At 38.8% G+C, this 17,174-nt stretch overlaps 1 protein-coding gene across 2 annotated transcripts in view; it reads left to right on the top strand.

Moving 5' to 3' along the window:
* Positions 1–17,174, top strand: part of BPNT2 (3'(2'), 5'-bisphosphate nucleotidase 2) — a 35,229-nt gene that overhangs the window by 844 nt on the left and 17,211 nt on the right. Inside the window, exons 2-3 of one of the 2 annotated variants that reach the window (XM_033202143.1) lie at positions 13,374–13,536; positions 15,436–15,531. In XM_033202143.1, coding sequence (XP_033058034.1) covers positions 13,374–13,536; positions 15,436–15,531 — 259 coding nt within the window. The remainder of the gene's footprint in view (positions 1–13,373; positions 13,537–15,435; positions 15,532–17,174) is intronic. The other variant, XM_033202144.1, reaches the window with a different exon arrangement.

Genomic DNA, 17,174 nt, shown 5'->3' with positions numbered 1-17,174 from the left:
GCTGGGTGAGGTTGCCTATAGTCTGACTCAGGGCCCGTGCCTTTTTGGCTCGCCCTGGGTCGGGTGTGCGCCGTGTGTACTTAGGATCAGGAGGCCTTGAAACGAAAAGGCTGAGAAAGTTAATTGCACCCGCGTCTTCAAGCTCTTCCGTCGAATGTAGGGGTTGGCTAAAATCCCCCAAGACCCTCTATCCTTCCTTGATTTCATCCCTAGAAGGGTCGAAACTGGAGTACACATTTTCTGGCTGGCTGACCAGTAGCCAGCTGAAAGACCGAGTCTTGTTGCAGAGCTATTAGCGTGCGGGGTTGGGGGTGGGGAGGATGGGGGTGAGTATGCTCATTTCGCTGACGTTTTGTCAGGACACTCTTAAGTTTATAGTTTGCGGGCCCTTTAAGGAGGTACTTAGAAATATACCAGCTGTTGATCCTACCTGGCCCTTGATTAAAGATCCATGTTTACTCCAGAGAATAAGAATTAAATAACATTTGCCTTTTCTTTGGGTAGGTTTCTAGGAAGGGAATTGACATTTTCTTAGGGAAATGCAGACATTTTGGATTTGTTATTAATACTTTTTGAATTCATAATTTCAGTGGAGCTGCTGTTGAGTTGAATAAAGCATTTTTAAAATTTGCAGTTCCAGGAACTGCAAATTTTGTTGAGGAAGAGCTGAACATAGTGTAGCAGCACCTTATTAGTGTATGTCCTAACTCACCTAACTGTAGTTTTGACTACTGGGAAGAAAAATTGTCTTTACTGAAATTTTATTAGATAAACAGTGATGTGCAAACCCAAGCTGCTTTGGAAGGTGACTGACCTTTTACTGCTGATCTTGAAAGAGGAGAATATTGTCATTGTTTAGTTAATGTATTTTGTGTAAGGCTTCTTCCAGTCTGTCATAATATTGCTTTGGTTTTGCTTTTTATTCTCCTCTGTTCCTCCCCTTTCTTTCGTCTTTTTCTTTTTTTCCGGAGGAAAGGAACATTGGATTTCCTATCATGAACTACTGTATACCAGATGTAATTAACGTTAGAATTTTTTTTTTCAAATTTCTACTTAAAACACAGAATATTTCCACTTTTTATTTTTCCTCTACTCTGTTTTTATCATCACAAATAATACTTATCTTTTTTTGCATCTAGATGTAAGATGTGTTTATGAACTATTTTACCGCCTTTCCAAAACATATGTGTTTCCTTCCCCAAGAATGTATAGAGGAAACAGGAGATTCAGAGAAGTTGCTATTTAATAGTTTTAACAGTACTAATAATAACGATTTATTAAATATATTCTACGTACCCAAATACTGACTACACAGGACTTTACTTGATCGTTACAGCAACTTTAAGAAGTAAATTTTATTTCCGCCTACTTTACAAATGGGAACTCTGAGGCTCATGACACTCCAGCTTATATGAACTATCCAACATTTTAGCTAGATCTTTAGAAGCCTGCTTAAAACTTATAATTTTAGAAGCTTAAAAGCAATAATAGTGAAATGTAGCAAGCAGAGTTGAATTTTTTTAAGTAAAAACGAAAGTTTCTTAAATGTTGAAAACACATCTGTATGTGTGTGCATTCTCATTTATTAGCAAACAATAAGGGAATGGCTGCCAAGGGTAGTGAGCTGCATTTTATTAAACACAAAAGCTAAGCTTTTGGAATTGCAGATGTTGAAGTCTCATATAAAACAACTTTTTGTTTTCTTGTGACTATTTGAATGTTTGCATGTGCTTCTGCAGTATTCCTGTTGGGTCATGGCTGAAGGAATAGAGGAGGTTTGTGCTCATTTATACAGTGTCAAAGTGGAGATGGTGTCATGTTGAGCGATCTCCTTATACCCCTGTGTTATAGGCTAGAGGCCAAATATTGTAGCCATCTAAGTGGAGAATCAACCTAAAAGAGTCTTTCTCTTTTTGTGCCTTCCCCTCTCCTTATGCCCAGAAGTACAGTCTTAAATGCCTGGTTGATTTTGAAGCCTCACCCCAAATTTCTTGGTAAGAAACTTAAATTATATTCCACTTACTTTACTTCCTAGTGGAAAAAGACCTTTGAGAAGCATCAGATACTTCTTTCTTTTATCCTAGTGCCCTGTGTAAATATAGAAAGATCTATTTTCTCCGATTGCTTTCCTATGTAGAGTCTGAAGTCTGAGCTTTCATATCTAATGTTCACTCCTCAGTAAAAGGATATACCAGGGGTTTTTCTAGAGCACTCAGCTGAAGGCAGTTTGGTCCCCTAACTGACATTTGACAACATCGGAAGACATTTTTGGTTGTCACAACCAGGGGTGGGATGCTATTGGCATCTAGCAGGTAGAGGGTAAACATCCTATAATGCACAGGACAGCCCCCTACAATGGAGAATTACCTGCTTCATTTGTCAATTGGTGCCCAAGTTGAGGAATCATACTCTAGAAAAGAGAGTGCTGTCTTAACAAAACTCAAGTTTCACCTAGGCTCCCTGGGTTTCCTTTTGTCTTCAGTTTTCTTCAGGTTAGAGATCCCAGAGAGCCCTCCAGGCAGCTAGTCTCCTCTTCCTAAACACTTTGGCAATGCTTATTTCATTGTGTCAAAAGTAATAATAACTCCAGCCATTTGTATGGCACTGTCTCTTTATCCTTGCAGGTAACAATGAAAATGAAGGCTGAAGATACTTTTGTGGTGTGGCTTTGCAGTCACAGAACAGACAAACTTAGATTTATAGTTTCGATTTAATGTACAGGGGGACTGTCTGTTTGAGGGGCTCCTGTCCTCAACTTGATTTGTTCAAAGTTCTGACAGTGACTTATTTGAAGGTAAAGCATGGTACTCCAAGCTGGTAGCAACAACTTGGGTCTGTGTCTTCATTGACCTATAAGATGGAAGTTATGCTTCTGTCTTTCAACAGAAGTATGTCCCAGAAAAGTTTGAGAAGCACTAATATAGTGCACAGAATACTTGCATTGACATCTTGTGCAGTCACCAGCCTAGGTGATACTGGCCAGTCATTTAACTTTTTTGAACCATAGTGTCCTCTTCTGTAAAATTAGAATAGTAATTGGTGTAGACATAAGCACTGAAAACAGAGGAAAAGAAACTAGTTCAAAGGAGCAGGCCCAAGAGAGATAGTAGGACAGCTAATTCATGTAATCTAATGAGTTTGAGTAAAATGCACTTGGGAGAATTATTGTGGAAGAGATTGGGAAGGTAGGTAGGGGCTAGGTCATATTCCAAGCTCAAAGGAATTTGGACCCAATCCATAGTTTACTACTAGAATACTAAAAGAAGGCCAGATTTCTTGAGGCCTCAATAAGCCATACTTTGGGCTTTGGGCATTTGGAGGTAGATAGGGACTAGTTAGAGACTGTTAGAACAGGCCATGTGAAAGATGAGGACCAGGAGTCAAGCGGTGGGGAAGTTTTGCTGAGCTTGTTTTACTAGCTAACATTTGCGTAGCCCTTTACAAGCCACAAAAATTGAATTAAACTTCTTAATGACACTATTAATTTTATCTTCACAACAATAAAGGAGGTTAAGTACTACAGCCTCTGTTTTTCAGATGGAGTCTCACTCTGTTGCCCAGGATGGAGTGCAGTGGTGCGATCTCGGCTCACTGCAAGCTCTGCCTCCCAGGTTCACGCCATTCTCCTGCCTCAGCCTGCTGAGTAGCTGGGACTACAGGCACCGCCACCACACCCGGCTAGTTTTTGTAGTTTTAGTAGAGACGAGGTTTCACCATGAGAATAGTCTTAGACTCGCTGAGATTCACTTAATGGTCAGAGAATCATCTCAGGTCTGTTTAATTCTCTATATAAGGCAGTATAACAGATGTAACGGCCGGGCGCGGTGGCTCAAGCCTGTAATCCCAGCACTTTGGGAGGCCGAGACGGGCGGATCACGAGGTCAGGAGATCGAGACCATCCTGGCTAATACGGTGAAACCCTGTCTCTACTTAAAAATACAAAAATCTAGCCGGGTGACGAGGCGGGCGCCTGTAGTCCCAGCTACTCGGGAGGCTGAGGCAGGAGAATGGCGTGAACCCGGGAGGCGGAGCTTGCAGTGAGCTGAGATCCGGCCACTGCACTCCAGCCTGGGTTGCAGAGCAAGACTCCGTCTCAAAAACAAAACAAAACAAAACAAAACAAAAAAAAAACAGATGTAACACAAGTATACTCTTAACTATAATGTTATAAATGAATGGAAGGACTCAGTAGTTGCTTGGAGGATGGTTTGGAGGGGAGGAAAGTAAATACTGGGAGACCAGTTAGGAGGCTTTTTCAGGTGAGAGCTAATATCTTTTGAATTAGGGCTATGGTTGTAGAGAAGATAGATGTAGAAGGAAATGAAATAATTTTTAGGGATGTGTTAGAAGTAACTCCTCTATTTATAGCTTTCACAACTGGAGTTTTGTTGCTGGTGAAGGGGAGTGGTGGTTAAGTTGGGGGGCAGATTATGAATGCCATTTTAGACTTGCTATGTTAGAGATGCCTTTGATATGTGCAAGGGGAGCTGTCAAAGAGGCAGTTGAATATATGAGTCTGAAGCTCTGAAGAAACATCTGAACTGAAAATACAAATCTGCGAGTCATCCGTGTTGTGATGTTAATTGAAACTGGTTGTGGACAGAATTGGTTAGGGAGAGAATGTAACATGAAAGGGGAATATCAGGGCCTAGAACCAAGGATAATGAAGACTGAAAACAATCATTTAACAAGAATAGTAGCAGACAGCCTTTATTAAATGCTTACTCTGTGTTAAGCTTTGTGCTAAGTTTGTTTTACCTTTTCTGTTTCATTCTTCTTAAGAACCTTACAGGGAGATAGATCATTGTCCCTTTTTACCAATGAGGTAATTGTAGCTCAGAAAGGTTAAGTGACTAGCCTAAATTATTCACATACCCAATAAATTGAAGAGTTGGCATTTGAACTCAGGCAACCTATGATTAGGAGGTGAGGAAATGGAGACAGTGAGTAAAGACAAGTCTTTTGAGAAATTGGGCTTTTGGCCGGGCTTGGTGGCTCACGCCTGTAGTCCCAGCACTTTGGGAGGCTGAGGTGGGCGGATCACCTGAGGTCAGGAGATTGAGGCGATCCTGGCTAACACAGTGAAACCCCGTCTCTACTAAAAATACAAAAAAAAATTAGCCGGGTGTGGTGGCGGGCACCTGTAGTCCCAGCTACTCAGAAGGCTGAGACAGGAGAATGGGGTGAACCCGGGAGGCGGAGCTTGCAATGAGCTGAGATCTCACCACCGCACTCCAGCCTGGGTGACAGAGCGAGACTCCGTCTCAAAAAAAAAAAGAGGAATTGGACTTTTAAGGAAGTTGGCTCGGGTGTTAGGTGTATTATGTTTCCTAAGAGAAGGTTGTGTGCTTTCTTTTTGGTATATTTGTTTTTAAGATACGAGAGACTACAGCATGTTTAATTGTTTATAGAGATATATTTGAGAGAGAGTAGTTGATAGTAAAAGGTTTCTGTAAAGGTGGGAAGAGAATAGGACAGGTAGAGGGACGTTTGTTTATATGTTTAGAAAATAGTTATTGAGGACAGGTGTGGCGGCTCACGCCTGTAATCTCAGCACTTTGGGAGGCCAAGGTGGGCGGATCATGAGGTCAGGAGATCGAGACCATTCTGGCTAACACAGTGAAACCCCATCTTTACTGAAAATACAAAAAATTAGCTGGGCATGGTGGTGGGCGCCTGTAGTCCCAGCTACTCGGGAGGCTGAGGCAGGACAATGTCGTGAACCTGGGAGGTGGAGCCTGCAGTGAGCCGAGATCGCACCACTGCACTCCAGCCTGGGTGACAGAGCAAGACTCTGTCTCAAAAAAAGAAAGAGAGAGAGAGAGAGAGAGAAAGAAAGGAAGAAAATAGTTATTGAATGCCTACTGTATTGGTCAGGGTTCTGCAGAGAAAGAGAACCAATAGAGATTTATTATAAGGAACTGGCTCATGATTATGGAGGCTGAGAAGTCCCTTGATCTATCAGCTGGAAACCTGCAAACTGGAAACCCAGTAAAGCAAGTGATGTGATTCAATCCAAGTCCAAAGGCCTGAGAACCAGAGAGCTGGTGGTGTTAGTCTCAGTTGGAGGGCGGGAGAAGACTGATGTTTCAGCTCAGCAGTAAGGCAGAAGAAGGGGCAGAGTCTTTCTTCTCCCTCCTTTTGTTCTATTCACACTCTCAAAACATTGAATGCTGCCCACCCACATTAGAGAGGGCAGTCTATTTTATTGAGTTCACTGATTCAAATGCTAATGTTATCCAGAAACACCCTCACAGATACAACCAGAAATAATGTTTATCCAAATCTCTGGACATCCCATAATTCAGTCAAGTTGCCATATAAAGTTAACTATCACACCTGTAGTATGATAGGCACTGTGTGAGGTTAGGATATAATGATTTATGGAGAAATGAAGTAAATGATCGATACCTTCTTAAGGCATTAACCAGAAGTCCCTTCAAACCCCAAAGTAACTGAACTAGCATAGTAATGGCATTGATTGTATTTGGGGGCCTTGAACTTTAACAATACTGATGGAGAATAGTTTCCTTCCCCTTTCTGGAATTTAAAAGACAAGCCTAAATACGTATATGTGTGTATATGTATGATATGTATATGTATATATGTGTGTATATGTCCGTCTAATTAAATAAAATCTTTAAATAGATCAACTTGTCTTAAGAACCTTTGTACAGATAGTCCCCAACTTAAGATGGTTCAACTTGGGATTTCTTTACAATGGTACAAAAATGATATGCACCATTCATTGTAAAGAAACCATACTTGTAGTACCCATACAACCATTCTGTTGTCCAGTTTTAATAGTCAATAAATTACATGAGATATTTAATATTTTATTATAAATTAGGCTTTGTGTTAGATGATTGTGACCAACTGTAGGTTAATGTTAGTGTTCTGACTACATTTAATTAAGGTTGGCTCGGCTAAGCTGTGATGTTTGATAGGTTAGATGTGTCAAATGTATTTTTGACTTCAGATATTTTCAACTTATGCAAGACAAATGCTTCTCAATTCACAATGGATTTATGAGGACTTAACCCCATCATAAGTTGAGGAGCATTTATATTACATAAGCATTTGATTCCTGATCCCTGACTTGGTTGTACTAATTTTAAGGTATTGTTTAGCATATAGATTAAACATTTTCTATCCTCACAATTATGGAACACTCCTACTATTCTGTACCTGTTCTCCTATCTAACGCTGCCTCCTCCTTTAAGCTGTGCTTTCCCTTCAGATCTGCACCTAGGTATTACTATTTTATCCCCCAAATTATTTTTCCTATTTCCCCTACCTCCCATCCAGTAACAACAACATTTTTGTTTGTTTTGTTTGTTTTGTTTTCTCAGAGTTCCTGATGGAAGGTTGAGGTTTAAAGGAAGAGACTCAAATTGATTGACCCGTGTGAATTTCTTCTGGCACTTAAACTACTTAGGAGTATTTACTTTTATAAAAGGAAAAATACATTAGTCAGGGAAGACTGAGTAGGCAATGCTGTAGTAATGACATCCTCCAATTCTCAGAAGCCTGACACTCTCCAAAGCAGTTGTCCTCCATGAAGTGACTGTGACCTAGTTGATGTTGATGTGTGATTCTGCCCTGTCAACATAGCAGGGAAAGAGAAAAGATAGGAGAATTGGGCAGGAGTTTTCTTTTTATTACCTAAGCCAGAAAGTGATGTGCATTCACATTTTTGTCCATATTTTGTGCATTTACATTTTCGTCCATATTCTACTGGCCACAATCACTCTCATGTGCCTCTGACTATGAGGCAGATGGGAAGTATAGTCTCCCAGATGTTCAGGAAGGAAAATAAAAGTGGACATTGTGAGTACTAGAAATGCCTACACAGGAGGCAAGTTAACCTAAAGATATCCGTACTTGCTATACATAGAGGCTAACAAAAGGATCTAAGAGTGTTTTGATAGTTGCCAGGTGTAGGTGGAGACTGCAAGATGAGCTATTATGTATCAGCATAGACCAAGATCAGTTTAGTGTTTTCTGATTTCTAGAACCTTTTAATGCTTACCCTTCTAAAACTATAGGTTCTCTAAAAGCTGCATTGTTCATTCCCACCATAATGGCCTTCTTTGGGAGTGAATGGCTGGGTGTCAGGAGGGGGCAGGGACTGGCCAGGGCTGTTCGTAGGTTTGGGTTTTTGGAGCTTGGGTTGATTTCTTATGCTTCAATTCCCCGTTGATGTCTTTGACAGGCAGTAAGGATGAGGAAGGAAGAGGAGGTTGAGTGGAAGAGGATTATGGGGAAGAAATTTAAAAACTACAGTGGCTAAGAATAATATTGTCAGTTAAGGTATATTTATTGAGTACCTACTTTGGTTTAGACAATGGGGATAGAGCTACAGTAATAAAGAAAATTTGTGTCCTTTCACTTACAGAACTTACATTCTAGCTGATCAAGATAGTAAATGTAAACAAGCAACATGGTTTCTGATAAGGGCTTTGAAGTAGAAAAATGGGGTCATGCAGGGAGTGTGTCTGGTGGTCCCGTTTTATCAATGGTAGTCAGGAAAGGCCACTTTGAGGCAGTCTTGTTGGAGCCAAGACCTGAGTAAGAACCATGATGTCATGCAGAGATCTGGGAAAGTGTGTACAAGCAGAAGAATGCAGTAAGTACAAAGGCCCTGAGGCTGAGTGATCACAAGAAGACTAGTAAGTCTGGAGTGCACTAAATAAGAGTGCAAATAGAGAGAAATTACTGGATAGCATTTACTACTGTCATTACCCAGATCATCTAGGACTTAACGTTGTAGATTATGATAAGGAGTCTGGATTTTATCTCTGCATAATGAGAAACCATTAGAAGATTGTAAACTAGAGTGCCATGGTCTGATTTAGGAAGATGGCAGGTTGCTAGGTTGAGAAGGGAAGCTCTGTAAAAGCAGTGATTTTGTCTGTTTTGTTCATTACTGTATCCCAATCCCCAAAACAGTTTAGAGTATATAGCCATTAGATGTTGAATGAATGGGTGAATGAATACACTGTAGGAGGCAAGAACAATTGAGGATTATTGTAGGAATCCAGGTGGGAGATGGTGGCCTAAACTAAGATTTTCTTGGTAGACATGGTGACATATTTATATATTTAGAGTTGGGAGGTAGAATTTCCAGGACTTACTGACTTGATTGGATGTGGCATGTGAAAAAGGATTGAGGAAGACTTTCTGGTGTTGACCATAGCAACTATTGATAAGGTTGTTTACATTGGTGGGTAATAGATTTTTCAAATTTGTAGGTGTGTAGTGGTTGTGGCAGTTTATAAATAGCAGTTACACAAAAGCAGATTAGGTACTTGTGCTAACGTTCTTGTTCTCCTGCTGTGTTTCTCCCTAACCCGATTCTCGTGAAGATTTTTTCAAATACTGTTCTATAATGTGTTCGCTCATACTCAGTTGCAAGTATATGGAGAAGCTGACTTGAATTCTACAAAAAATCAGTGAAGCTCCATAGTTGCCAGATTTGGCACTGCCATTTTTGTAAGCTACAGTGGTTAAGGCCCATAAACTACTTTGTCTTTTCTAGGAGTCACGTTTCTTTTTTTTAAAAGTTTATTCCTTTTTGCTTGGTGTTACTATTAACCTTCATTGATCTGAAGTAGTCTGGCATTGTTGTTAAGAGTGGTTTCTGAAGCCAAAATGCCTCACCAGTGTTACACTGTCTTAATTATTCTGTCATTAACATAGGTCTTGATATCTGGTAAGGTAAGTCACCACACCATGATGGTGTTTTTTTTCCCCTTTTCCCAAAATGTGTTGCTTCTTGATTTTTTGTTCTACCAGGTAATTTTCAGAAATGGCTTGTCCAGTTTCCAAGGAGAAGGTTAAAAAACACCACTACCAACAACAAAAAAACACCTGTGGGGATTTTGATTGGAGTCGCATTTATCTGCAAGTTCTTTTAGATTTTCTCAGTGTTCAGTAATCAACTTCATATTATGGGTTTGTTTGTTTCTTTCTTTCTAAACTTTGTACCTCCCCACTTGCTCCACTCCCCCTCCCTTTAGCTTACTGCAATGACTAGGACCCTCTGCACATTGTTGATAACTGTTGTGATGGAGGTCAACTGGCTCTGTGTTACAGCCTGCAAGGTCCTTCACCGTCTGGCTTCCATTACTCTGATCTCAACTTTCTCCTTGGCTCAGTCTGCTATAGCCTTGCTGGCCTCCTTGCTGCCCTCTGAACACACTAGGCATATTCCCACCTTAGAATCTTTTCATTTGTTATTTATTGGGCTAGAATGCACTTCTGGCTGCCTGCCAGGCTCATTTTCTTTAGATCTCTTCACTCAAATACCACCTTTTCAGTGAGGGGCTTCTCTAGCTACCTTACCTTTTTTTTTTTTTTAAAGAACTTCATTGCAGCATAGTTTATATATCATACAATTTGCCTATTTCAAGTATACAATTCAGCAATTTTTAGTAGAACTGCCAAATTGTACAGCTATCATCATTAATCAGTTTTAGAACATTTTCACCACCCTAATAATACTCCGTCCCCATTAACTGTTTATTCTTGTTTTTAATCCCTTATCCTGGGCAACCACTAATCTGTCTTTCTCTGTAGATTTACCTTTCTGGACATTTTAGATGAATGGAATCAAACAGTATATGGTGTCTTCTGTGTTGATGCTTTCACAAAGCAACGGGGTTCATCCATGATTTAGTGTCTTCAATACTTTATTCCCATATATGGCTGAGTAACTTTCCATTGTGTAGATATACCAAATATATTTATCCATTCATCAGGATAATGGATAAACTACTAATTGATGGACTTAGTAGTTCTCTGGTTTTAGCTAGTATGAATAATTGCCTAGCCACCCTTTCTTAATCTTATCTACCCTTTTTCTTAAAGAATAACCCTTCCTCTACTCTCTAACAATCCTTTCTCTACTCTCCAGCACTCTTTCTGTCCTTTTGTTTTGTTTTTTTTTCTCTTCCTTATCACTATCCAACATACTACATGTTTTTTTCATGTGTCTCATCGTTTATCTATACTAGAATCTGAGTTCCACAGGGCAGAAATTTTTGTCTCATGTTGATCACTGTGGTATCTTTAGGACCTGTAACTGTGTCTGTCATATAATAGGCAATCAATAAATGTTTGCTGAATTAATAAAGACATAAGTGAATAAATTGAATGTTTACTTTGCTCTGTACTAAGAAATATTTAATGATTTGCTAGGCGTGGTGGCTCATGCCTGTAATCCCAGCACTTTGGGAGGCCAAGGCGGGCTGATCATTAAGTCAGGAGATCGAGACCATACTGTCCAACATGGTGAAATCTCGTCTCTACTAAAAATACAAAAATTAGCCAGGTGTGGTGGCCGGCGCCCGTAGTCCCAGCTACCCAGAGGCTGAGGCAAGAGAATCGCTTGAACCTGGGAGGCGGAGGTTGCAGTGAGCCGAGATCGCACTGCTGCACTCCAACCTGGAGACAGAGCGAGACTCTATCTCAAAAAAAAAGAAAAAAGAAAAAAATAATGATTTAAGTGGTTTGATGTTTCTAGACTATTACTATTTTTAACCTCTCCTGTGATAATTTGGGATGTTTCAGGGTACCTTCTGGAGATTGCTGATAGTTGTGATATTTTTTAAAATCATGTCTGTGACTTTCTGAAGACTGTTCTAGGACTCCAGGTGAGAGATGGTGTATTGACAGTACTCATGTATTGTCAGTGCTGTGATCACTCTGGCACTGTAGCATAGGGTCTAGGCATGGCATCACATGTGGCATAAACATGACCTATTCTGGAAAGGGAACTTGTCAGAAGGCACAGGACCCAACAGCCTGTCCTGCTGAGGGTGTAAGTCCCTAACTAAAATCCACATTTTGGGGACATTTTTTCTTTTGTGCGTGTGTATTACTATGTGATAGAAGTCTTATGGTGAGGCGGTATTCAAATAAGATTGATGATCTGTTATTAACTTAATTTTTAACACTCAATTCTTAGATTTAGTCCATTGGTATATGCAAGTTCATAAAAGTAAATGCAGTTCTAAAACATTTTTTATTATTATTACTATTATTTTTTTTTTTTTGAGATGAAGTCTTGCTCTGTTGCCAGGCTGGCAAGTGCGGTGGCGTGACCTCAGCTCACTGCAACCTCCACCTCCAGGGTTCAAGCGATTCTCCTGCCTCAGCCTCCTGAGTGGTTGGGACTACAGTCACGCACCACCATGCCTGGCTAATTTTTGTATTTTTAGTAGAGACAGGATTTTACCATGTTGGCCAGGATGGCCTCTGTCTCTTGATCTCATGATCCACCCCCCTTGGCCTCCCAAAGTGCTGGGATTACAGGCATGAGCCAGTACACTTGGCTAAAACATTATTTTTAAAACACTATTTTACAAATTAGACTATATTTTAGCATGCATTAAGAAGTATACTGTTAAAAACTTTTTTTTCATAGGATGGGACGGGGCGTTCTTGACAATGTGTGGAGACATTTTTGTTTGTCACACTTGAGGGTGTTGCTGCTGGCATCTAGTGTGTTCTAGTGGCATTTAGCCAGGGATGCTGTTAAACATCCTACAATGCACAGGACAGCCCCACGACAAAGAAATATGCAGTCCAAATTGTCATTCGTGCCAAAGTTGAGCAATCTCAATTTAAGGGAATCTGTAATGTATTTGTAAATGCATAGAATACTTATATAAAGTATTATACAAACACATGTATATATATGTTATATATAGAAATAATATGTAACATATAGAGAGAGAATATATATATGTAAGGGTGTGTGTGTGTGTATATATACGTATGTAAGGGTGTGGAGTAAGGAGAGAATATATTCCTTTCTTCTCGTAACAACCCTTCCTCTACTTATATTTCTCTCCTTACCCCACATTCTTACATATTTGTATGGTAAGGTAAATTTATTTTATGTTTTAATTTTGTTCCTTAGTTAAAAAAAAAAGGTAGAAAATTGACTGTACCTCCCTATTCTGTGATATGTCTTTCTTCTAATTCTAGTTGCTTGTGTTGTGTTCCAGAATATTGTCTATTTTAACACTTTAGAGCTATTCTTTTTCATAAAGCATTGTTAAGGTTTAAGTAGCTTGTTTCTTTGATGCTCAGTTTCTCTATATTTCTCTGTGTCTGAATTATCTGTCTTGATTAGTCAACAAACCAAGTTTGAATATTAGATTGGGAAGCATTTCAAGACCTGATGTCATGGATTTTTTTTTTTCTTTTTCATTTTGCAATATGGAACATCAAAAGAAATAAAAATAGGGATTTACTTATTTATAATTTGTGTGATTTTTGTCTGTAATACTTTCTCTTTTGTAGTTTATCAAATAGTGATTGTTTTTCTTACTTTTTTTAACTGTCACCTGTTTTTAATGCAGATAAATACTGAGGAACACGTGGATGCAGCTGATCAGGAGGTTATCTTGTGGGATCATAAGATTCCTGAGGATATCCTAAAGGAAGTAACTACTCCTAAAGAGGTACCAGCAGAAAGTGTTACTGTCTGGATTGACCCACTTGATGCTACACAGGAATATACAGGTAATTTTTAAACTGAACTCAAAACATTTGATTGACATTTAGTAGTAGAGAACCAGAACCAAGGCATACTTCCTATAGGTGATAGTGGCTCACTGATTATTCAGTAAAGAAGCATTTTTAACAGTAGTAGCAAAATGTTTTATATTGGACACCTATAACTGAAGAAACTTCTTTAGCCAGAATTTAATATTTACTCAGGATATTAGGAATTTACGTTTTAATGCATGTACATCTGAATTTGAAATTCAAAATAATAAATTTCTAGGTACTCAGAAAGCAAGTAAGTAATAAAACAGAACTACTGCCCCTCCAGTCCCCTTTTTTACCTAGTCCCAGTCAAATTTTATTTTTGTAGATCCCCTCTCAGGCCTTATTTCTTACCCAGAGGTAGCTAATTTCTGCCTTTCGCTCTTCCTTTGGTTTGTATGTTAAAGTTAATCTGTTTATCCTGCTAGATGGTAAGTTCCCTAGATGTGGAGCCTTCTACCTTTTTACCTTTGTATTTCAGTGCTTTTGCACTGAACTTGAACCATAACAATCAGTATATAACTTTGGAGAACAGGGAGAAGACACTAGATGTGTATATCTAATAGTAACTGAAATTACAACATAGAACTTTTCAGGAATAGATAATAGAAATATGGAATATCAAGGAATTTGTTCATAAAAAGTTCTTCGTAAACTGAGATTGGCCTGTTCTTATAATAATAACATTTAGTGAGCACATCCCTTGTGCAGGGATTATTTTAAGTGTCTAATTTGATTTTTTAAATTAAAAGTTATTTTAATTTATACCTAAAGATGAGTGCTTAGTTGTTGTTTATATTGTACAGATAAGGAAGCTGAATTTAAGTAATTTACTCAAAGACATTTGGTTAACAAAATGGTGGGCTAGGAGAATAACCCAGGTAGTCTGCCTTTAGAACCAGAACTCTTTTGTTTGTGTGGTTTTTATAATATAAAAGAGTTATGACTCTAAATGCAATTTTTTAAAACTTTTATTTTAAGTTTAGGAGTGTAAGTGCAGGTTTGTTACATAGGGTAAACTTCTGTCATGAGGGTTTGTTGTACAGATTTATTTCAACACCCAAGTATTAAGCCTAGTATCCATTAGTTATGGTTCCTGATTCTCTTCCTCCTCTGACTCTCTATCCTCTGAAAGGCCCCAGTGTGTGTTGTTCTCCTCTATGTGTCCATGTGTTCTCATCATTTAGCTCCCCACTTAGAGAACACGTGGTATTTGGTTTTCTGTTCCTGTGTTAGTTTGCTAAGAATAATGGCCTCCAGCTCCATCCATGCCCCTACAAAGGACTTGATCTTGTTCTTTTTTATTGCTGCATAATATTGCATGGTGTATATGTACCACAGTTTTTTTTTTTAATCTGGTCTATCATTGATGGGCATTTAAGATGATTCCATGTCTTTGCTATTGTGAATAGTGCTGCAATGAACATACACATGCATGCGTCTTTGTAATAGAATGATTTATATTCTTTTAGACCAGTAATGGGAATGCTGGGTCGAATAGTATTTCTTTTTTTAGGCCTTTGAGGAATTGCCTCACTGTCTTCCACAGTGGCTTAACCAATTTACACTCCCACCAACAGTGTATAAGCATTCCTTTTCCTCCACAACCTCACTCACATCTGTTATTTTCTGACTTTTTAATAATAGCCGTTCTGACTGGTGTGATATGGTATCTCATTGTGAACCAGAACTGTTAGCCACTCCTTTAAACTGGCCCTTGCCCTTGGACTCTGTTTGCTTGAAGGGATTGTTGTTTTGGAAAGACATTTCATGTATATAAATTTTTTAATGAACTAAAGTGTAGTATCGTATCCTGAATTTATGCACATTACTTCGACATTTGTCTGTGTTGTTTTGTTTTTTTTCTCGTAGAGGATCTTCGAAAGTACGTCACTACTATGGTGTGTGTGGCTGTAAATGGTAAACCTGTGTTAGGAGTTATACATAAGCCATTTTCCGAATATACAGGTATGGAATTTGCTAGAGCTTTCAAGAATTATTGTTATGGAACCATTTGTCTATAGTATTTACTGTCATATACCCAAATTTGTGTCCACTCCTATATTAGTTTCCTAGGGCTGCTGTAACAAAAAAACACACATCATGTGTCGTAAACAGCAGAAGTGTAGTGTCTGACAGTTCTGGAGCCTAGAAATCTAAAATCGTGGTGCTGGCAGAGCCATGCTCTCCCTGAAACTTGTAAGGGACAATCTTTTTGTTTTTCTCTTAGCTTCTGGCATCTTGCCAGCATTCTGTGGTGTTCATTGGCTTATAAGTGTTTATTCCAATCTCTGCCTCCATCATCATATGGCATCCTATCTGTGTGTCTGTGTCTCTTCTCCTCTTACAAGCACACTAGTCATTTGGGATTAAGCGCCCACCTTACTCTAGTGTTACCTTATCTTAACCTAGTACATCTACCATGACCATATTTCCAAATAAAGTCAGATTTCGAGGTGCTGGGAGTGAGGATGTCAGCTTATCTTTTTGGGGGACACAGTTTAACCATAACAACACAGAATGTTAAGGTAAGCATTGAGATGAGATTATACTGGATTAGAGAAGGTTCTTAAGCAAATTAGAGTTTTTTTGTAAGAAACAGAAAAGACACAGACATATGTGGGATAAGATGATGTGAAGTTGGAGGCAGAGATTGGAGTGATGTCTTTAATAGGCTAAGGACTGCAGTCACCAGAAGCTAGGAGAGAGCCATGGGAGTTATTTTCCCTCAGAGCCTCCAGAAGAAGCTAACCCTGCTGACCCCTTGATTTTAGATTTCTGGCCTTTAGAACTATAAGAAAATATATATTTATAAGCCACCAAATTTGTGGTACAGATTAAGTATCCATTATCTGAAATGTTTGGGGACCAGAAGTGTTTCACATTGCAGATTTAATGTATTTGCATATATATAATGAGATATCTTGGAGATGGGACCCAAGTATAAACATGAAATTTATTTATATTGCATATATATCTTGTTTACATAGCTTGAAGGTAATGTTATACAACATTTTAAATAATTTTGTGGTTGAAGCGAAGTTCCATCTGTGAACTATCATGAGGTCCAGTAGGTAATTTTCCACTTGTGACATCATGTCAGTGCTTGTCTTGGATTTCAGAGCATTTCAGATTTTGGAATTTTGGATTAGGAATTCTCAACCTGTAGTTTTTTATGTCAGCTTTAGGATATGGACACAATGGGCATCCTATACTACCATCATTTACTACAGTCATCCCCATTGTGTCTTAGGGGCGTGACTGATAATTACCATAAAAAGGCTGTAAAAGGCTGTCTGTGAAGTGGGGAGAAGCAGAAAGACAAAGTTAATTTTTGATTACTCTAAAATTATGTATTTGCTTTGCTGTGTAACTGTGAATCCCAAATCCTGGCTGCTCTGAGGTTGGCTAAACATCTATTTGAGTGTTGGCTCTGTGTTTCAAAATCAAGTCTACTTTGTGCTATCTGACCTTTTTTTTCTTTTCATAATTCAAATAATTTTTAAAGTTGATGGTTTGATAAGCTACAAAAGATTTAAGCCATTACTATGACAATGTACTGTAAGATTAATTATGTAGTTGCTTTATGGCTTATGGATTACCTTCACATA

The sequence above is a fragment of the Trachypithecus francoisi genome, unplaced genomic scaffold, assembly GCF_009764315.1.
Source record: "Trachypithecus francoisi isolate TF-2019V2 unplaced genomic scaffold, Tfra_2.0 Lachesis_group7, whole genome shotgun sequence".
Lineage (NCBI taxonomy): Eukaryota > Metazoa > Chordata > Mammalia > Primates > Cercopithecidae > Trachypithecus > Trachypithecus francoisi.
This window is presented reverse-complemented; position numbering and strand designations above follow the sequence as displayed.